Here is a 23,463-nt window from a genome sequence, read left to right on the forward strand (position 1 = left end):
GTCTAAGTGATATTTTCTATTACAGAAATACACGTATCAGGCCCCTTATCGGGCTGGACGCCTGCTGGTGGTGGGAGTGGTGGGGTTGTCTGGGTGTAAAGGTTTTGACACTCTTCCTGTAAGCAAAGGAGATTTACTTTGTCACTAATAAAATACTGAACAAATATTCTAAAGATTAAAATAAAATTGCAAGGTCGGGCGGGTTCCGCTGGAGCCGCCGGTGGCTCCTCCTCGCGCGCTCATAGTTGACAGATTTTAAGGTTCGCGCGCGGGTCAGTCGCGTCGCGCTGCGCCGCGCGGGGGCGACACTGCCCCAAGCTAGCCATGAAGAGCCTCAAGTCCCGCCTAAGGAGGCAGGAGGCTCCCGGCCCCGCGTCCGCCGGCGCCCCAGCCACCGCCAGCGCGCTTGCAGCAGATTGGAATAAATACGATGACCGATTGATGAAAGCAGCAGAAAGAGGAGATGTAGAAAAAGTGTCCTCAATCCTTGCTAAAAAGGGGGTCAATCCAGGCAAACTAGATGTGGAAGGCAGATCTGCCTTCCATGTTGTGGCCTCAAAAGGGAATCTTGAGTGTTTGAATGCTGTCCTTATACATGGAGTTGCTATTACAACCAGTGATACTGCAGGGAGAAATGCTCTTCACCTAGCTGCAAAATATGGACATGCGTTGTGCCTACAAAAACTTCTGCAGTACAATTGTCCTACTGAACATGGAGACCTACAAGGAAGGACTGCACTTCATGATGCAGCTATGACAGACTGTCCTTCTAGCGTACAGCTGCTTTGTGACCATGGGGCCTCTGTGAATGCCAAAGATGTAGATGGGTGGACCCCACTTGTTCTGGCTACTCAGATGTGTAGGCCAACGATATGTCAACTGCTGATAGACAGAGGAGCAGATATTAATTCCAGAGACAAACAAAACAGAACTGCTCTTATGCTAGGTTGTGAGTATGGTTGCAAAGATGCCGTAGAAGTCTTAATTAAAAATGGTGCTGATGTAAGCTTGCTGGATGTTCTTGGGCATGATTGTTCCTACTATGCAAGAATTGGTGACAATCTGGACATTCTAAACCTACTAAAGACTGCATCGGAAAATATCAACAAAGGGAGAGAATTTTGGAAGAAAGGACCACCTTTGCAACAGCGTAATTTGACACACATGCAAGATGAAGTAAATATGAAGTCAAATCAGAGGGAGCATCAAAACATTCAGGATCTGGAGATTGAAAATGAAGATTTGAAAGAGAGGTTGAGAAAAATTCAACAAGAGCAAAGAATACTGTTGGATAAAGTCAATGGTTTACAATTACAGTTAAATGAGGAAGTAATGGTTGCTGATGATCTAGAAAATGAGAAAGAAAAGCTGAAGTCCCTTTTGGTGGCTAAAGAAAAGCAACATGAAGAAAGCTTAAGAACTATTGAGGCTCTGAAAAATAGATATAAATATTATGAGAGTGATCATTTAGGATCAGGAAGTCATTTCAGTAACCGAAAAGAAGATATGCTTCTTAAACAAGGTCAAATGTACATGACAGACTCACAGTGTATTTCCACAGGTATGCCAGCCCATATGCCAAGCAGATCTATGTTAAGACCACTAGAGCTATCTTTATCCAGTCCAACTTCATATTCTGAAAATGAAATTTTAAAGAAAGAGTTAGAAGCAATGAGAACTTTCTGTGATTCAGCAAAACAAGACAGACTCAAGCTCCAAAATGAACTGGCTCACAAAGTGACAGAGTGCAAAGCTTTAGCATTAGAAAGTGAAAGAATCAAGGAGGATTCAGATGAACAGATAAAGCAATTAGAAGATGCATTAAAAGATGTGCAGAAGAGAATGTATGAGTCAGAAGGTAAAGTTAAACAAATGCAGACGCATTTTCTTGCTCTTAAAGAGCACCTAACAACTGAAGCAGCTACGGGGAATAACAGATTAATGGAGGAACTGAAGGATCAGTTGAAAGATATGAAAGCAAAATATGAAGGGGCTTCAGCAGAAGTGGGAAAACTAAGAAACCAAATCAAACAAAATGAAATGTTAGTAGAAGGGTTCAAGGGGAATGAAGGCAAGCTGATAGAAGAAAATAAGCGATTGCAGAAGGAATTTAGAACGTGTGAAATGGAGAGAGAGAGAAGAAAGGAAGCAAGGTCACAGAGATGGAAGGCCAGTTAAAAGAACTGGTAGCAAAGTTGGCCCTTTCCATTCCAACAGAAAAGTTTGAAAACATGAAGATCTTATTATCAAATGAAGTGAATGAGAAAACAAAAAAATTAGTAGAGATGGAAAGAGAATATGAAAAATCACTTAGTGAAATTAGACATTTAAAGAGAGAACTTGAGACTCTTAAGGCCAAACTTGCTCAGCAAGTCAATCCAGAGGAACATGAACAGCTCAAGAGCAGATTAGAGCAAAAGTCAGGAGAACTTGTGAAGAAGATCACTGATTTAACATCAAAAAATCAGACACTACAAAAGGAAATTGAAAAGGTTTATCTGGATAACAAACTTCTCAAGCAGCAAGTGCATAATTTAACAATTGAAATGAAAAGTTATTACATTACCTTAAAAGTAAGTGAAGAAATGAAAAAGTCGCATGATGTGATTGTTGATGACTTGAATAAAAAGCTTTTAGAGGTAACACAAAAATACACAGAGGAGAAGTTAGACATGGAGAAATTGCTAATGGAAAATGACAGTTTAAGTAAGAATGTTAGCCGCCTGGAATCTGTGTTCGTACCTCCTGAGATACATGAAAAAGAGACAATGACTTTGAAATCCAGTATTGTTTAATTGAAAAAACAGCTCTCTGAACTTAATAAAAAATGTGGTGAAGACCAAGAAAAAATACATACACTCATGTCTGAAAACACTAACTTGAAAAAAACTATAAGTTAATCAGTATGTGCCAGTTAAAACCCATGAAGAGATAAAAACTGCATTGAGTAGCACATTAGATAAAACTAACAGAGAATTATTAGACGTGAAGAAAAAATTTGAAGATATAAATCAAGAATTTATAAGAGTAAAAGGTGAGAATGATATATTGAAAAGAAACCTGGCAAACACTCAGAACCAAATAAAAGCTGAGTATATCAGCCTAAAAGAACATGAGGAGAAGATGAGTACTTTAAATAGGAGCATGAAAAAGGTACAGGATAATTGCGCTGAAATATTGGCTGACTACAAAAAAGGCCAAGAAGAGATTGTGACATTGCATGCTGAAATTGAAGCCCAAAAGAAGGAACTTGACACAATACAAGAATGTATTAAGCTAAAATATGCTCCAATTATCAGTTTTGAAGAGTGTGAGAGAAAATTTAAAGCAACAGAGAAAGAACTAAAAGAACAGTTATCAGAACAAACACGAAAGTCTAGTGTCAGGAAAGAGGAGACCAAGAAATGCAGGCAAGAGAACGAAAAGTTAAAGAAGGAGGTTTTCTCCCTTCAGAAAGATTTAAAGGATAAAAATGTTCTCATTGAGAATTCTCATGAAATGGAAAGAACATTAAGCAGAAAAACAGAAGAGCTAAACAAAGAGTTAAAAGACTTATCACAGAAATACACAGAAGTAAAGAATGAGGAAGAGAAGCTAGTAGAAGAAAGTGCCAAACATACTTCTGATATCCATGCAGCACAAACTCTTCTGCAAAAACAGCATGTTCCATTGGAACAGGTTGAGGCTTTGAAAAAATCTCTTAATGGCACAATTGAGAATCTAAAGGAAGAACTGAAGAATAAGCAGCGGTGTTATGAGAAAGAGCAGCAGACAGTGACCAAACTGCATCAGATGCTGGAGAATCAAAAGAACTCTTCTGTGACCTTGGTAGAGCATTTACAGATTAAGGAAGCATTTGAGAAAGAAGTAGGAATCATTAAAGCCAGCTTAAGAGAAAAGGAAGAAGAGAGCCAAAATAAAACTGAGGAACTCTGCAAACTCCAGTCTGAAGTTCAGCATACTAAACAAGCACTAAAAAAATTAGAGACTAGAGACGTAGTTGATTTGTCTAAATATAAAGCAACAAAAAGTGATTTGGAGACACAGATCTCCAAATTAAATGAAAAACTGGCCAATCTGAATAGAAAGCATGAGGAAGTATGTCAGGAAGCTTTGCATGCCAAAAAGAAGGAACTATCTACAAAAGATGGGAAGGAATTACTACATTTCAGCATTGAGCAAGAAATCAAGGACCAGAAAGAACGATGTGATAAGTCCTTAACAACAATCACAGAATTACAGAGAAGAATACAGGAATCTGCTAAACAGATTGAAGCAAAAGATAATAAGATAACTGAACTGCTTAATGACGTAGAAAGACTAAAACAGGTACTCAATGGCCTTTCACAACTCACCTACACAAGTGGGAGTCCTATCAAGAGACAAAGTCAACTGGTTGAAACTCTGCAGCACCAGGTGAAATCCCTGCAGCAGCAGCTGGCTGATGCTGACAGACAGCATCAAGAAGTAATTGCAATTTATCGGACACACCTTCTTAGTGCTGCACAGGGTCACATGGATGAAGATGTTCAGGCAGCCTTACTCCAGATCATACAAATGCGGCAGGGGCTTGTGTGCTAGCACTGATCGGCTAATGACTGCTTTGTCCTGCTGGTGCTGGGTGTTCTGTGTGCAACTGCATGGCCTTGCCAGGCCTTACTTTGCTAATATAATTAAAATAAAATCTATTTTGTTCCATCAGTAGGTTTTCTTTAAATTAGATGAATATGCTACTGAGTTTTTCATTATCTGTTCAAATCATGTATTGTATATATGTTAATTTTACAGTTTGACAAACAACATTGGATGGACTACATATTTTTAAATCTTTGAGTCCCTAATAAAGCATGAGTGGTCTGAGTAGGTCCATATAAAGACAGTATGGACTGAAATAATTGTTTAAAAAAATAAAATAAAATAAAATAAAATTGCAAGCCCCTGTTCTGTGGCCATATTCTCAGTTTGAAATAATTCTCTCTATCACATTAGGATCCTGTGCTAACAATTTCAGGGCAGATGTTGGAAACATCTTCTGTTTGAAGGGAGAGGAGGTAGTGCTGTATGCCCTGCCTTCAACATTAGCTCTCTTAATTGGTCTCCCCTTAGCTAATGTGGTGAACTAAAAGACATTCTCCTTTCCATTCTGAAATACGTACTGACTGATAACTGCAGCAGAATGCTCACAGCTAACTGAAAAAAACAAAAACAAAAACCAAACACCTCTCTAGGATGCACAGGTGTTTGCATACCTTTAATTAAATTCTATGTTTACTAAGAATCAGCTGTATTTGTTCCCAACCCTGATTGTACCAGTTGTACTTGTTATTAAAGTAATCACACAATTCTAAATAAATTGATGAAAGAGGAGTAGGAATAATAGTCATTTCTAAAAAAACTAAGCTGAATGCTTTGGAAAGACTCGATGAAAAACATTCTCTCAAATTGGACATGGGCAATATAGCTATATAAAGTTGAGAGGATTGTTAAAAATTCAGAAGTCTGCATTCAGTTTGTGTCATGTGTCTAAGTTTTAGTTTCACGTTAATGAAACAAATTAGAAATTGAAAATGATACTTTGTAAGTGTGTTATGCAACAAAAATGAGCAGATACGTACAGATCCACACTCAATTTATATAAATATTTTTAATCATTTTTTATTGTAGAATATAACATAGATACATAGAAATGATAACTTTCCAAGTGCAATTTAATAAGTAGATAGGGAGCAAATTTCAAAAAATATTATGGGTTACAGTTCCACAGTTTCAGTTATTTCCTTATTGTGAAATATATATACCAAAAATAATATCTTTTAAAGTATGATTTAACAATTAGTTATATAGGAAATTTCCAAAGTTGTTATGAGTTACAGTACCATAGTTTCAGTTATGTAAAATTGTAAAATATAACATATATACAAAAATGTGATAGCTTTCAAATTACAATTTAACAAGTAGCTATAGAACAAATTTCAAAGGATGCTATGGGTTACAGTTCCACCATTTCATATCTTTCCTTCTAGCTATTCTAATACCCTAACAACTAAGAAAAAGAAAATTGTATGGAGATTCAGTATTCATAATCTTTTGTTAAAGTCTATCTTGTCTGTTGCTACCCCTTCCTCTAGTTTAATCACTTTCCCGATCTTCAGGGATGTCTGGGCAGTGACCACCCTAACCTGTTCATATTGAAAAGGGGTGTCGACTTTATGGGAAAAGGGGAAACATCTGGTTGGTGTTCTTGAAGAGGGTGTTGCCTCTGGGTTTTGGGACTTAGCTGGCATAGGAGTTCTCTGGATATTCTTTAATGTTTTCGGGACTACTGTTGACTTGGGCTTATCAAACTATGGTCATTTGGCACATCTAGGTGAAGCTCGATATATTTTTTAAAAGACCTTGGACCTACATGAAGAGATTATAAATGGATGCACAAGTTTAATTTAAAATTAAAATAAATTTATTTTATTTTGTAATAAAATATTTATTTTAAAGATTTCTCTCCTTAACCAATTTTTAAATTAACCAACTGCTTGGCCTTATCATATTAAATAATATGAATAAAAATATACAATAAAAGGATGCTACTGTCTAGTGTTAGGTTTGAAGAATCAAGGAAAGGAGAAGCAAGGAATTTTATTGGCTTCATGAACCCTTCCTTTTTCAGATAAGGAATTTGGGGCCCAGAAAGGTGAAATGTCTTGCTTGAGATCAAAATGTGGTTCTCAAAGTGTGGTCAGCATTAGCATCACCTGAGAACGTGTTAGAAATGACAATTCTTGACCTGAATCTGAAACTCTGGGGCAAGTCCCACTGTCTGTGTTTCCGCAAGCCCTCCAGGTGGTTCTGATGCAGCTGAGGTTTGAGGATCATTGCTGGGATCACACAGCAAAAACAGAACCTGGAGAAGAACCTATGTCTACATTAGTCCGGACTGGTACCCCATCTCGCTCATTCATCAAGCACCATCTACAAACCTTATTTTAATCAGAAATTTTATAGCTTACACCAATTAAACAGTGGGCTGCAGCAAAAGAATCTTAGAGAGAAAACAACTTTATCTAACATACATGAGGCAGAATGATAATCTCTAACTGTAACTAAGGATGGATAATTTTTAATTACCTAATTGATGGATACATTTGCTAATCATGTGGTTGTAGCTGTTGGTGCTGCTGTTCTCGCTTGGGGACTGCTGTTTATTGAGGGCTGACTGTGTGAGAGATCCCGGGCTTAGCATTGCACATAGATTATCTCATTTTGAAAGGATTTTCCTCCAGTGACTACAAAGTTTCCCTCAATGATTAAAGAATAAAAATAAGAACCACTAACACAGAAACTATGTCTACACAGCACAAATTGAAAATATTTCCTGATATGAATATAGACTGGTGTTTTGCACTCTAGCTGCACATTAGAATAATAGCTGGAACTCTGAAAATATACTGATTCCCAGACCCCATCCATAAACCAAGGCAATTTAAATCTCATAGGGTGAATCCTAAGTACTGGTTGTTTTTTTATAGCCTGGGTTATTCTGAAGGTACAGCACGGATTGAAAACCAGTGATAAGGAATTACAGATTCAGATAATTCAGGTTCAAAATGGATTATGCTGAGTGTTTCTGTGTAACCTAAGTTATCAGTCAGGCAAGGATGCCTGAATGTTTGCAATGCCACATAGTGCATTGTCCAGTGATGCCCTCAAATATCTGCCATAATTTGGGTTATCGTTATAGAGTTAAAAGAGTAGGTTTGTCATTTTCAGGAATCTCATACAAAAATACCCTGTTGACCCATAACCAAAATGAAATAATACAATTTTTTTCTAGCCTAAACTAACTCTGGAAAATACCTACATAAACTTCATTTTCCTGCAGCAGGAAGTAGATGTTTTAGTAAAATCCTGACTTGCTCATTAAAATCATCCTGCTTTCTTCTCTATTTAAAAGAATCAAAATTTTGTTTGTGTTATAAACATAACAATATAAATTAAAAGACAATTGATGGAAATTTTTATTTTTACCAGCCTAGAAAAAGGAAATACTTGGCCAATTAGTACAAATTATGTGCATGAATGTTCCCCATCACTGATTTATTTTTATAGTTCTCCTGCCTCTGAAACCAAACAGATTTAAAGATGTGTCTTGCTTTATGCAGTACCAGTTCTGAAAAACAATTGAGTGTGATTGGAATCATTTCTTTAAGTTTGCAAGACTCTGCTGTTACTATACCCTAAGCTTGTGGCTCTTAACCGGGTAATTTGTCTCTGGGAAACATTTGGCAACATTTGGAGGCGTCTTTGATTGTCACAACTTTGGGGAGAGATGCTACTAGCCTCTAGTGAGTAGACGCCTGCCATGCTGCCAACCTCCTACTATGCACAGGATAGTCCCCCCAAAAAGGAGGACCCGACACAAAATGTCAACAGTGCTGAGCTTGAAAAACCCTGCTCTGAAGTGATTACTTTTACATGTTATTAATTAATACATATTATTTCTATGCCTGGCCTGCTTAGAGTCCTTCTATAAATTATGCTTGTATATAATGACAATTAAAATACTGCATCAGATAGTTTGTTTCACCAGAGTTAGCCCAAGAACTCTCCGCACTGTAGACAGGGCCTGTAGATCATATCCAGTTTGTATTTAAAGCACTTCAGTGCCTCATATGCATGGTACAAATAGCAATGGAAGTTTGACAGTTAATAGTGGGGATTTGAGCACCTGAGGACTTCTTGAGCCAAAATAATAATAATAATAAAAGAATTGCTCACACTAATCTGAAAAAATAAAGGTCAAGGAAGATTGTCCTTTTTATCCTGGATCTTTTGGATGGTACTATCCTTTTTTTTATTGAATGGGCATGCTTCCATTTTAAAAGTTTAAAACTTCTAAAGATCCATTTTGTCACTCCTCTTTATAACACTCCTCTTAATTGGATTTGCAAGTTTCCATGAAAATGAAAATTAACATTCCCAATTAATTATTTGACTAACATTATCTTTCCAGGCATCAGGTCTCTCCCTGAAACTGGGTTTGGTTAACTGGAAATAAAGTGGGGATTTGGGAAATTATCTGATGTGTATGTGAGTGTTAGAAAGTGTGTGTGTGTGCACATATATGTGTTAGTCCTTTGTACTTGATATCTGGAGTACCACCTATGGGTGTATCTGCCCAGTACCCCTTACTCACCAACCTTGTTATAACTGGTCATGGACCCGTGTCTGTCTTCTGTGATCTTTCCATTCCACCTCAACTGACTGGCCCGGGACTATACACCCAACCCAAGTGGGAATGACCAGAGTCCCTTCTCCAGGATTTTCAAACTTGAGACCAAGAGAGAATGGACTGTCTCTCTCTGGTGACTAAAACTGGAAGGTCTACAACTGAGGAGCTGCAGCCCCTCAGGTATCCCACTGTGTGGAGGATGCCATCTGCTGCAGAGGAAAAAAATGAAGCCAGGAGAGGAGAATGCAGGGCCTGATACCCACACATCTTTGGTGGTCCTGGAGCCCAGGCAATCTCTACTCATCTCGAAATTTGTCCTTCAGTTCTTCCCTGACTTCCACAAGAATGCTCTCTAAATCCTTCTGGCTTCCTTTCTCCTGACTTAAGCTAGTTGGAGCTAAGTTTCTGTGACTTGCTACCGAGAGCGTTATGGCAACACAGTGCCCTTACCTGAAAATCAATTCCTTAAGCTCCCCATACACTGGAAGTCTCCAAACAAAAATAAAACAACAAACCCCAGAGTGTATCTATTTTCAGGAGTGGATTTCTGCTAATTAGCTTAGATTGCAACAAATGGTGCACACAGACTGTTGGCTCTGCATGTGTGCTCTAAGATTGGTGTTTACCCTATTATTTTCCAATTTAAGAATGTCATAAAGTTTATCAGTGAGCAAATGGAAACAAGCTAGAACACATAGAAGAGTGGTGAGAGGTGGGCTTGGAAAGGGCTGTATAGTGTGCCTCAATGTCTAGTTTTTTTAGACTTCAAAAACATTGCTTTCATTGGGATGACAGCAAAGCGGGTACAACTGTATTCCCCATTAAAACTTGGGGATGGTTGGGTATTTTTAGCAAATGAGTTGTCAGCAGAAAGGCTTCATTAGACCCATCAGGATATCTGCCCATGAAGAACGAATCCCAAACTGTACTGACAGTTTCCTTGAGCCAAAATGATGAAGCACCTCTGACAAGAGCCATATTGTGCTCCCCATGCGAGGAGCGTGAGGAACAGAAGAGACAGTTTGATCTTCATTTGTTCAGGTTAATATTGACACAGGCTGGAAGAATCGGAAGTGTGGGGATGCACACTTTCAGCAAGCACTCTGGAGGCTTGACTGGTGGTTTCCGTAAATCAGAAAGACCATCTCTGGCTCCCTTGAAATATTGTTCAAGCTGGATGATTTATTTTTAAAAGGAAAATAAATAAAGCTGTAAGTGTTTGGGCTCGTGACTCAAACAAGTCCATAGGGATGATTTTCCTTCATTTACACATAATTATGAAACAACCTTTGATTTAGCATTATCACTGTTTTTTAGTAGCCAGTGTTGCCCAGGTTCTACCATTTTAAAACTGCAACATGCCTTATGAGTGGGTTTTCCACTATGCATATGTCCTGAATTATTCTCTTCCATATAGGAATCCTTATAAACCTATGTGAACAAAAAACAGGGGGCCCTTAAGGAGAACAGTCTAGCCTCTCCTCACAGAATCCTTAAATCCATATTGTATTGCAATGTTTTGAGATTATAGGTCTGTCCTCAAAGAAAATGTAAATTAGGCTAAGCTGGTTAATGAGGTGATGACTTATTTATCTTTAACTGATTGTGAAGCTCCACAAATCCAAATATTCAGTCTACCATTAATTGGTTGTCAGAGCCACCTAGGACCACTCTTCTAACAAGTACAGCGTTTAAGCCTCTTTTTCTGGGTCAGCTCTCTGTTGGGGTAAGATTGGTCCTCTTTATGATTGAGACAGTGGGGATGGGGCAGGATTTCAATTCATTCAATTTCAGGTTGGCCTGAAACCAGCCCACATCACTTCAAGAAGTTCTTAACTTGAACTTGTGCTTTGGATAGATTATCCAAACTCCTTTCTCTCTCCTTCTCTCTTCCTCCTCCCTCCATAAATGCTGTGCTTATAGGAGGTAAGAAATACTTGTTCCATGACACGAAAGCAACGATCCTCAATAAGCATTTGCTCTTCCCCTCTATTCTTGAATTCTTTAACTCATGTGATGGCATTTTTAATGCCATCAAAGTTGATGCCTGACCTAAACCAAATGTGCAGATTGACAGTTGTGCCTTAACAAGAGGGCTTTGCTTGCAGTGATGGGGGTATTATAGGCTCCTCCCATTCGGATGCCCTCTAAGTAAAACATTCCCCTTTTCTCTCATTCCTCTAGTGATCCATTGGGATTCCTGGTTTTATGTGGGTTTCTGGGCAGAAGATTAGTAATATTGGGAGCATTCTTTAGGTGATGAAATTTTTACATACTGAACTTAAAGTGTGATTCTTCCATTGTTTGTGTGCCTAAACTACCAGAGCAAGAAAAATTATGCAAGAATAATTCTGGATAACCAGTTATTATGCCATTTCTCCTGCTCTCTTTCTTTTTTCCTTCTGTGTACACATGCATGCCCAACAAATTTTCAAAAGTATATGTTCCTTAATAATTGTAATAGTCCCTAGATTGTAAGCTCTTACAGCAGTTAACTCTATCCCTGAAATGTAATGCCTATCTCTAAACTTTGAGATGCTGATCCCCTAGCGTATAACCTGATTGGTTTCTGGAACAATGCATATCTCTGAGACACCTGAAACTCAGAGCTAGAGCTCAGCAGATATGAATGTCAGTATTAGTGCATACAGCCACTGTCAAAAAAAAAAAAAAGCTGACAAAGACCCCAGACCTCAATTAGTGATATGAATGAAGCAGGTCTGGTTAAGACCAGGGCAAGCCAGGCCAAAGGGTAAAGGTTGAAACTGATTGTGTTTTAAAACTTCAACTTCCATATGAGACCAAGGGAATAGATATCTATTTGGTACGGGATCTAAATTTTCTAAACAGTACAACTCTACAGTCGATTTGTTCAAACACCACAATTGCATGGAACTTTGAATAGGAAGTGAGATATGGTAGGTTAGTATAGGCTGGAGTGAAATAGTGACACATCCCAGAGTAATTTAGGCAGATAATAAAAAATATATTTACAGCCTCCCCCTCCCCAGCCCCGAGGATCTGGGGGAAGGTGCAGATGTGTTGGACATCCTCACCTGGACTGGTGTTGATGTTGTCACAAACATTGGGACTGGCGGTTTGATGTGCTGAGCCCTTGAGCATGGGACTTGCCCTTATGAAGCTCATTACCACAAAGGAGAGTCTAAACTTACATGTAATGGTGCCTAAGAATCTCCCCCTGAGTATTTCTTTGTTGCTCAGATGCGGCCCTCTCTCTCTCTAACTGAGCCATCTCTACAGGTGAACTCGCTGCCCTCCCCCCTACGTGGGACCCGACTCCCAGGGGTGTAAATCTCCCTGGCAATGCAGAGTATGACTCCTGGGGATGAATGTGGACCCGGCATCGTGGGACTGAGAGTATCTTCTTGACCAAAAGGGGGATGCAGAATGAGACGAAATAGTTTCAGTGGCTGAGAGATTCCAGATGGAGTCGAGAGGTCACTCTGGTGGACATTCTTATGCACTATATAGATAACACCTCTTAGGCTTTAATGTATTGGAATAGCTAGAAGTAAATACCTGAAACTACCAAACTCCAACCCAGCAGTCTGGACTCCTGAAGACAATTATATATATAATAATGTAGATTACAAGGGGTGACAGTGTGATTGTGAAGACCTTGTGATCACACCCCCTTTATCTAGTGTATGGATGAGTGGAGGAATGGGGATAAAAACTAAAGGACAAATGGGGTGGGATGGGGGGATGATTTGGGTGTTCTTTTTTCACTTTTATTTTTTATTCTTGTTCTGGTTCTTTCTGATGTAAGGAAAATGTTCGGAGATGGATTGTGGTGGTCAACGCATAACTATGTTGTCATACTGTGGACGGTGGATTGTATACCGTGGGTGATTGTATGGTGTGTGAATGTATTTCAATAAAACTGAATTTAATAAAAAAAAAAAAGTATATGTTCCTGCAGGAATATTACAACAACCTTCTTTATAACAGTTACCTTGGACAGGATTTTTAGTTTTAAGCTCATTTATATAGTTAATGGCCATTCTACATTTGTATTTTGTTGAGTAAGTGAGAAACTGAAAATTGATCATAAAGCAGGTATCAAATGGTAATGATGGATCATCAAAAATTTAAACAACACAGTATTATTGACATGTTGTCAAAAACAAGGATGTGACTTGTTTGTCTATTGACAAGGGAGAATCAATACTAAACAGAAGTGAATGTCCTAACAAAAAACTTTTTTTATTAAAATCAATACTGAATTAATTGGGAATATCTTTGATGATGAAAAATTGTCTCATTGAAGAACATAGGGGTTAAACATGGGCTCTGAAGACAAACAAACCTGGGTTTGAGTCCCATTTTTACCACACATGAGCTGTGTATGTCAGCTCCTTACCCTCTCAAAGTCTTCATTTTCTCAATGCAAAACCAAGATCATGTTACCCACCTCAAAAGGACATCAAATAGTTTAAATGAGATGATACAAACCATTTACATAGAGTCGATGCTAAATTGTTAGGCAATATAATATTTATGTAAATGAAAATTACCTTGATATTGTATATGTTACATATTGGTTTAAATTGTAGTATTATTAATTTTCATAACATCTTTTCATAAAAGGACTCTATCTATGGAGAATGATAATATGTACTAGTTTCAAAATATAATGTATAATATAGTTTTAATAGACCCAGTAGAGTTTTTGCTACTAAAATGCCTTGGCTAGTTTATAAAAATAAGAACCTTAGGGTGTGAAAAAAATGACATCTGTGAAAGCATGGGAAATAGCTTTGCTTTCCAATTAAAGGGTATAGGAAAAACAGAATAAATAAAATCTCTTAATTTATGCATTTAGTGTTCTCATAAATCATTTCCCTGTCAAAATTATTGACTTTATTCTTGCTGAATACTTTAAACATCATAATGAAATTTTGGTAGCATAAATCATAAATCTTTTAGTTAGAACATTTGTGTACATACCTCAGCATTTTTTGTATATCTTGATTAAAAAAAATAGTCCTCAGTCTAGAAATAAATCCATGCAGAGTATAAATGTCAAACTGTATTTTTAAATATCAGTAACTCAGCAAGTTATAGATTGTCAAACTGTATTTCTAAGCCTCACTACTGACAAAAATAAAGCTAAACAGGCTTGTGTTTTAACCTTGGAATTGATTTTTAGCCCCAGATATACTACTTGCAAATGATACCTGCTCACTTGATTTTTCTATTTCTTGCAAGAAGAAAATAATTCAGACATAACAGATCTGGGAATGACTTGTCCATGATGTTAGAAAATATTTATTTCATTAAAAGCCTTACTCAATGTATTTAACTTATGATTTGAAAGGGAAACAACTGTTTTGGATTATGTGTGTAGTCCATCAATCTTTAGAATGCTGGACCTAAATGGAAAGTATTGGCATGAGTCGCTTGGCATTTGAGAGGTAATCAGTGGAAATACTGAAAAAGATTCTATCCATGGTGATTTAGCTAAAGAAAAAATTACTACACTTTTTTTAGGCTCTAAATGCTATTTTTCTAATGGCAAGCCAAAGCTTCTGTGGGATTCATTGAGTGTAACTTGGAATTAAGGATAAAGAATCTGTTTATCCTGACACAGTTTTTGTCTTAAATTGTTTAGAAATGATTTTGCTTCAAATTCAACTTTGTTCAACTTCTATAATTCACATCTAGGAATTTTACATGTGAATCACTTGAATGACTTAAAAATGTGTGTGATTATCAATAAATTATCATATATTATAAAGGATATAAGATAAGTAAATGTAATATGAATAATCAGCTCCCATACAAAAGATCTTGTAAAATTCATTCTTTGAATCAGATTAATCTCACGAATCCTCAGAATGACCATTTTGTAGCTTAAGAACCAGGAAAGGAAAAGAGGACTAATGTTTATTGCTTCCAAAAGGCCAGGCCCTGTGCCAGCCTTTTTCTGTATGTTCTTAATTCTCACAAATGTCCTATGAGATGGGGGTTTATAGGTGAGGAAACTAAGGCTCAGAGAGGTGAGGCAACTCATTCAAATCACCCAGCTATGAGCAGCAGAGCCGGGGTAAACCTAATGCCCAGCTGACTCCCAAGCTGGTACTAGAAACTTCACAGGGAGCTCCCTAAAATAATGGAGAGACCAACGAGATTTTAGATTAGCAATTTGGCTAACCTATGACAGCTTTAATATCAGGGTATCTTAAATGTCCATTGTGTATTAGATTTAAATCCATATTTCTTAAATGCATGTAGAAACAATGTTCTATTTATATATGATTATAGAAATGACTTTCCACTTAACACCATGACATGAGTGTTTTCTTGTGTCATTAAGTATTCACTGCTAGCGTGATTTTTAATGGTGGTGTAATATTCCTTTGTATAACTGTTCCATAGGTAATTTAACCGTTTTTCTATTGTTCCACATTTAGATTGCCTCTGACAAGAGAGATTGAAGTGAAAAATATATAGACAACACAGGAAGAGTGGTGTTTTCTCTCAAGGAATACCCACATTTAAGCACTCAAATGTTTACAAGACTTTATTTAGTTCACTTTTATTTCGCATGATGCATTGAAGCATTCAGCCTATAGCATAAAGGTTAAATCTTTCAGTTGAATGGAAGAAGAACTAAAATAGGATTTTATGAGAGGTTGGAATTCTCCACTGCATTTGCCTGTGTACTTCCAACCACAAATATCATCGATTTGTTGGTCTCCATCGCTTTCTCAGGTCTTAAGTCAGTTGATGTAGAGCCAGATCGTTTCTGCTTCCCTGCCCTGTGTCATCATGATAACCCCTTTCAGCATCCTTGAGATCTGCATCTTGATTTTTGACTGGGAAATTCCAAAGCCTTTTCCCCCACATTTCCAGTCCTTTCCACTCATTCCGAAACTAGGAATCACTCAGGAAAAAGCACTAATGACCTCTAAAAAAATATGTTTAATAATGAAATATTTGGAACCGTGGGTGACAAAGGGCTATGACAGGGAGCAATTTACATCCTTCCTAACTGATGGATAGTCTGGGTTTTTGCAGTTAATTTCCAGTTGGAATGATTAGTAAAGTAACTTCCTAAATTCCATGCAGCAGTCACAGACTGGGATCATATTTCAAATGCAGAAAGTGTATGTGTGTGTGTGGTGGGGGGATGGATGGTAAGAGAGATCCCTTTTATTTTTTAAAGCTTTGGTAAATTGAGTGGGATGTACATAGATGTACCTATGTATGCATTTAATTTTAACTTAAGGTGGTTAAAACATTTTGGAGACATTTGAGCAGATTAACAAATAGTATTTGTATATATGTAACTAAAACAGTAATTTATCAGGTAGAAGGCAGATGGAGGAAATAAAATGCCAACCTGTATCTACAGTTGTGTTGTGTTGATGATGAAGTGCTGTTTATTCAGGGCCAGCCTAGCTTGTCAGCAACATAAGAGCCGTCACAGCACATGACTCCCTGCGTAGCTAGAAGACAGTAATAAATTATCTCCTATGCAAACAGCACCAGCATAAAAGCAGAACAAACAGATTCTGTCTCCAGATTCCTGACGATTCTCGTTCATTCCTTATTTTGCTCTGGTTTAAACATAAAGCTCCTGACATTATCATAAGACCAGTAAAACCTAATGTGATTTGGAGATTTTATTAGGGTAGACAGAGCAGAGCTGTTTGGGAATTACTGTTAAATGAAAGTATTTTGTTTCTCTAACATCCCAAGGTGATTCATATAAATTTTTGTCTTATCAATACTTCATTTGGTCCTCTGGAGTTTGGGGTTACCCAGAGGAAAACTGGGACAGTGTGACCCAAAGGAGCTCCATCATAAGAATTACTTTTGAGGTACATGATAAAAATACAAATTCTTGGATCCAGTCCCCAACCTGGTACTAAAATGGCCCAGAAGTTTACACCCCTGGCCGATTAATCTGATGAGGCTAGTGTGAGAAACAAGAGCTGAGGGAGTAAGTGCAAGTCAGGTGACAGTGCTGAGAGAGAACAAAGGAGTGTAAAATGCAGATTCTACTGGGGGAAGGGGGGTCTGGGGTATGGCCTGAGATTCTACATTTCTGGGAGCCACCAGGTAGGATTTGGAGGCACACTTGGAAGGGCAAGATTCTGGAGCCTTCATTTTAACACAGAAGAATCCATACAGGTGAGAGCTCAGCCAGCATTTTTGAAGAGCATGTGCTCCACAAGCATGGCTTTGAACAAAGCTGATTCCCTTGAATCCTAATCTTGGGCTCACCAAGCAGTGTAAAATCTTCCTTTTTTTGTTTGAGTGACCCAGCAGGCAGGGTCGTGATAACTGTTGCTGTATATGAAAATATCTTAGAAATGTGCATCTTCTTCCAAGCATTTATAAATGTATTTGGGGGGGTTTATATACATAATGAAAAAAATATTTTGAAAGGAATATTGTACAGTTCTTGTGCTAAAGCATTCAGTCACTGATGATCAGATGTAGGCAGCTGTTGTCCATTCTTGTTTTCCTTCAGGACTTTTCTTCTTCTATAATTCATAACTGCACAAAGCTCAGCCTTGAGGTTCTTAATTGATAATACCAGATGATTAGAAATCATTTAATCTTTTGAATGCTGTTTTAGTTTGCTAGAGCTGATGAAATGCAATATGCCAGAAATGGGTAGGCTTTTCCAATGGAGATTTATTAACTTACAAGCTTACAGTTCTTGGGCCGTGAAAATGTCCAAATTACGGCACCAACAGGCAGTGCTTTCTCCCTGAAGACGGGCTACTGGCGATCCTCAGCTCCTCCGTCACGTGGCTGGGCACATGGTCTCTCCCCTCCCTCCCAGGTTTCATTGCTTCCAGCTTCTGGCTTCAGCAGCTTCCTCTCTGAGCTTCTGTGTGTGTCCTTTCTCTCTGATCTTCTCTGGGCCTCTTTCCTGTCTTCTTTCTATCTTTTCTCCTCTTACAAAAGACTCCAGTAAGTCTACACCTACAGGAATGGATTAGCTGATCTTTTCTGAACATCATCTTTTCTGCGGTACATACAGCTTCAAACCACCATAAATGCACATTATGTGTAATATGAGGCCTGATTTTTTTTAAAAAAAGCTCATCCTAAAGATCTACTTACAGTGTTGATGAGTTAATTAAAAAAAAACTTTTTACTATTGTTGTTTCAATTGGACAGTAAGTGAAAATCACGAATGTGGACAGTGCACTTTTTTTGAGCACATCCTTCCACAAACTATTACATTCAAACATAAATTGCATTATCAGTAAGTACAATAGATCCTTGGTATTCATCAGCAATATATCCTAAGACCTTTATGAATTCCCATGTGCAATTCCTTGGTGCTGAAATGTGAAAGTGGCCTTTTGAGATGCCTGATGAGAGGAGAAGCCACAGGGAGTAGGTAGCAAAGCCTCCTGGAAACTTGAAGGCCAGGTGGTTGGCGGGCTCACACACCTGCAAAGTGTCTTCTGTGCCCTTCTGGAGCCCCACAGACCTTGGGGTTCAACTAGCAGAATGACAGAGGATGTATATTATGGCCACTTGGTGTGGCTGGTAAATAGTCTGAGCCACAGATATCAAATCCACAAGCTTCAGGGAGCTATCACATACAAACACTAATATGGCATGAAAAAATCTGCAGCTGTATGCACCACACACCTGAGCTCTTCACAGGGGCTACCTGAGGAGGGGTACCTGGCACTTTCACTTTCTATGGTATCCATTTCTTTTATAGTATACATTTTTTTGGGTGCAAATACAAAGTTTATAAACAAGATATACAGTGATACCATCACATATAATCTGATTGAGTTTTATGCACCATATTGTTTTAATATTTTGCTAGCAACATGTATAATTTTGATTATTTTCATAATCAGAAAAAATTACAATTGAAATTATTCTTTAAATCCCTTGAGTACATATCCTGGTGTTTTTCACTGAGTAGCACTGTCAGGTGACTGATTCTGATGATATATAATGATCATTTACATGCTAGGATAGAGGGTTATGCAGCAAAGGTGGGCTTTGTGTATGTGTCCCACCAGTCATTCAACAAACATTTCCTGAGCAACTAGTAGATGCCAGGTGTTATGCTAGGGCCTAGCATAGGGTCTTTGCCATACTTCTTTAAGGAAGAGAAACATTTGTGCCAACAAAGTAGTTCTCCTTGCAATTGATAAAACTCTAAGAGGCCAGCACATTTTCTTGGGGTGATGAGAGCCCCTGGTCTGGTGCTACACTATAGCAGGTGCCTTTTCCACATTTCTTCCGTTCTTCCATACGTTCCACACAGAGCAAGCAGATCTGACATCACAAGCCTGATAAAGATTTCCCAGATTTCTACACAGAAACAAAAATCACTCAGTAAACTCAGCCAGGTTCATCCTTAGTAATTTCTGCGAATAATTAATAATACTCATTAGAAAACAAAGTTGTAGAAAAGAACAATAACTCTTTCCAATTTTCCTAGTGACAGACTATAATAATGGCCAGCAGGCATTCTTATATAGATCCTATGAACAATCAAAGAGGGAAACATATGCTATGAAAAATAACTATGTGAATAAATATTTGGGGGGAAAAATTTAAGATATCTATTTCTTGTCTAAGCAATTCTTAATAGTAATGGCAAAGACTCCTTCCTTTCTTGGTTTGGGAAAACAAATGAGCAAAGTGTATTTTAAACTGTAGCCTGAAAGTTTCTAAACTTTCTCAAAGCAAAATGCTTATTTCATTTGCATCTAATAGTAAATATCTGACCTAATACATCGTAATGCTGGACAAATGGGTGGCACAACTCCTCAAAGCTGGGCATCATTCCATTAATACCAAATTATCTGTTGTTTTTCAGAACTGTATGTTTCACAGGATTATCACCAGTGATTTGAAAGCATTTACGGAAAAGTATGGATTTGATGTCCTCATCCTCCTGGCCAGCTCCCTGTCGGAGGAGCAGCAGCCCAGACAACAGATTGCCGTGTATTCCGAGAACCTAGAGCTGGGTGGTCAGGTGCGCCCCTCCTCCTTCGCCAGCACCTTCATCGCATCCTACGCCGACTCTCAGAACACGTGGGCAGAGAGAACTGATGGCTTATAAGATATTGGCCCAAGAGATAGACCTAGAGTTTGAGTTTTAGGAAATGTTGGGGCATATTTTGCTACATTGGGTCTTTTAAAAGAGCCCCTTGGGTGACAGCGTGACTGTGAAAACCCTGTGGATCACACACCTTTTATCCAGTGTATGGATGGATAAGTAGAAAAATGGGGACAAAACCTAAATGAAAAATAAGGGTGGGATGTGGGGGAGGGAGAGGATTTTGGTGTTCTTTTTTTATTTTTATTTTTTATTCTGATCCTGATTCTTTCTGGTGTAAGGAAAATGTTCAAAAATAGATTGGGGTGATGAATGCACAACTATAAGATGGTACCGTAAACATGTTATACACCATGGTTGATTGTATGGTATGTGAATATATCTCAATAAAACTGAATTAAAAAAAAAAGAGCCCCTTAGACTGGGGCCTGGGGTGGGGTGGTTATTGCTTAATGGGTGAAGAGCTTCTGTGTGGGGTGATGAAAATGTTTTGGGCATATATAGTGGTAATGGTTGCACAAAATTGCGAATATATTAAGGCCACTGAGTTATATACTTTAAAAGGTTAAAATGACAGATTTTATGCTATACATGTATTTTACCTGAATAAAATTTTAAAAAATAATAAAAGCAACCATAACCGTTTCTGTTCTAGACTGAATTGATAGAGAGATGCTGGATTCAGAGATTTCTCACCTAAATGAAGTCAAATCCTCATCTGGGTGCTGTTTTGTTTTGTTTTGTTTTGTTTTTAGTTTATTTTTTTAAATGCTTGTTATATTACTTTATTATTATACTTCATATATGTGGTAACATTTTTTCTTTAAATTCAGTTTTATTGAGATCTATTCACATATCATGCAATCACCTGTGGTGTACAATCAACTATTCAAAGTACCATCCTACAGTTGTGCATTCATCACTCCAATCTATTTTTTGAACATATTCCTTATACCAGAAAAAGCAAGAATAAGAATAAAAAATAAAAGTAAAGAAGAGCAGCCAGATCATCTCCCCATTCCACCCTATTTTTCAGTTAGTTTTTGTCCCCATTTCTCTACTCATCCATCCATATACTGGATAAAGGGAGTGCGATACACAAGGTTTTCACAATCACACTGTCACCCACCCCTTGTAAGCTACATAGTTATACAATCATCTTCAAGAGTCAAGGCTACTGGGTTGGAGTTTGATAATTTCAGGTGTGTACTTCTAGCTATTCCAATGCATTAAAACCTAAAAAAGGTTATCTGTATAGTGCGTAAGAGTGTCCACCAGAGTGACCTCTCAACTCCATTTGGAATCTCTCAGCCACTGAAACTTTATTTTGTTTCATTTCATGTCCCCCTTTTTTGGTCAAGAAGGTGTTCTCAATCCCACAATGCCAGGTCCAGATTCATCCCTGGGAGTCATATCCTGGGTTGTCAGGGAGATTTACACCCCTGGGTGTCAGATCCCATGTAGGGGGGAGGGCAGCGAGATCACCCGCCGAGTTGACTTAGCTAGAGAGAGAGGGCCACATCTGAGCAGCTTTATTTGGTTTTAAGAATGCTGCCTGGCAATTTCTAACAAGGCTTAGTTCTTGTCTCAGTACCCATTTGGTGCCCAGCATTTAGTAACTGGTGATCTGATGGTTTAATCAACATTAGTCTCCGGGTACTAAAATTCTGGCTGGGAAATCAATTAAATCCTCTAAGTTGGTATCAGAGTCTTTTCAGAGCCAAAGCTTAGAAATAGTAGAAGAATTCAAGAAAATTAAAACAGGACGCTGGATATACCAAACATGTATATTTAATTATTAGTATGAGACATACATGATTCTTTGCAATATGAACACACATAGAATGGTTTCATGACTAATCTTTTCTCACTAATGGATTAGACACTTCCTCAATCCATAGGAGAGGCAACGTCTCGGCTCTTTTTTACCTCCTCACCTGCTGTCCTCCAAGGGATCCTTCTTGGCTTTCTTGACCTCTGTCTGCAGGTCCTCCCATGCTCTCTCTGAGCTTTCTTCTATCCAGTCTGAAAGAGCTCCTACTGTGGCTGCATTTCATACCCCTTCTCCTTACCCATATGTATTTGTGCATGCATTGTAGCCGTGGCCTTTCCAGTGCTTTTCTCTGTGTTTGGTTTCAAACCTGAATTTTATCTGTGGAAAGTGGCTTCCTAAGGACAGGATGTAGGCCTCTGAAGCCTCCAAGGTGATGGTTTTCAAATAACTTTTTGCATCAGATCGCTTTTTTCAAACTAGTTTAAAAATTGGGAAATATATAATAGGGAAAATAGGAAGAGTGGATAAAACCGTTAGAAGACCTTGGGCCTCCACTCTGCCTTTCTTCTCCTCCCTCACTAATACTCCCCACTCAGCAAGGCCCCAGAAGCAGCTCCTGGGAATCCTGGGGCTTGAGGAACATGGCAGCAAGCTGCTCTAAAAGAACCTCTCATTGGCTGTATGGTCACACAGTTGGCTCAGTCAAAGCCCCTACAGCTCAACTGCCTGAGTTTAAAACTTGACCCCATCACTTTTTAGCTGGATGCTGTTGAACACATGATTTAACCTTCCAGTGTCTTAGCTTCTTCATTGGTAAAATGGGGAGATTAAGAGTCCCTACCTTGTAGAATTATGGCAAGGATTTAATAAGGTTATACATGTAAAACCTTAGGGCTCTGCCTGGCATATAAAAGCACAGAAATGCTATCTCGTATTATTATTATCGCTGTTGATACTAGCTTTGTGGTTGTTATCATCATTACCTTCCCTAGTCCAATGGGGCCGTTTTCAAAGACCCTGTCTGTGTAGCAAAATGCCCTCCAACATTTCCTATAAATTATAGAGTGAGAGCACAGTTGTATCCTTGCACTGCCTGTTGCCTTGGTCTTCCAAGTCCACTTTGTCCTGTGCTCCATGTCTATGCTCCCTGGGCCAAAAGGGGCCATTTTGGCTTGAGCGTTTGTTTGGAAAGCCCTGTCCGTGGTAGCTTCTTTCTTTTTCATATGTTCTTCCTTGCTTTCTGAGGCTATCAAAGGTTAAAGCTGATTCTAGCTACATGCTCCTAAAGAAAAGCCTTTAGGGCCTGCCCATTTCTCCTTATTCCAACACTTTTTCCCTAGTCCTTGTCAGAGCCAGCAAGATCTCTGCTTTTGGCAA

General features: G+C 38.3%; 1 protein-coding gene across 1 annotated transcript; it reads left to right on the forward strand.

Moving 5' to 3' along the window:
• Nucleotides 1–277: 277 nt before the first annotated feature.
• LOC119504670 (uveal autoantigen with coiled-coil domains and ankyrin repeats-like) lies at nucleotides 278–4,581 on the forward strand. Its single transcript, XM_037797048.1, is given in 3 exon segments — nucleotides 278–2,127; nucleotides 2,130–2,897; nucleotides 2,899–4,581. Coding segments are annotated over 3 exon segments (4,254 nt in total). The 5' UTR covers nucleotides 278–324.
• The last annotated feature ends 18,882 nt before the right edge of the window (nucleotides 4,582–23,463 follow it).

This window comes from Choloepus didactylus, chromosome 10, assembly GCF_015220235.1.
Source record: "Choloepus didactylus isolate mChoDid1 chromosome 10, mChoDid1.pri, whole genome shotgun sequence".
NCBI classification, from domain to species: domain Eukaryota; kingdom Metazoa; phylum Chordata; class Mammalia; order Pilosa; family Megalonychidae; genus Choloepus; species Choloepus didactylus.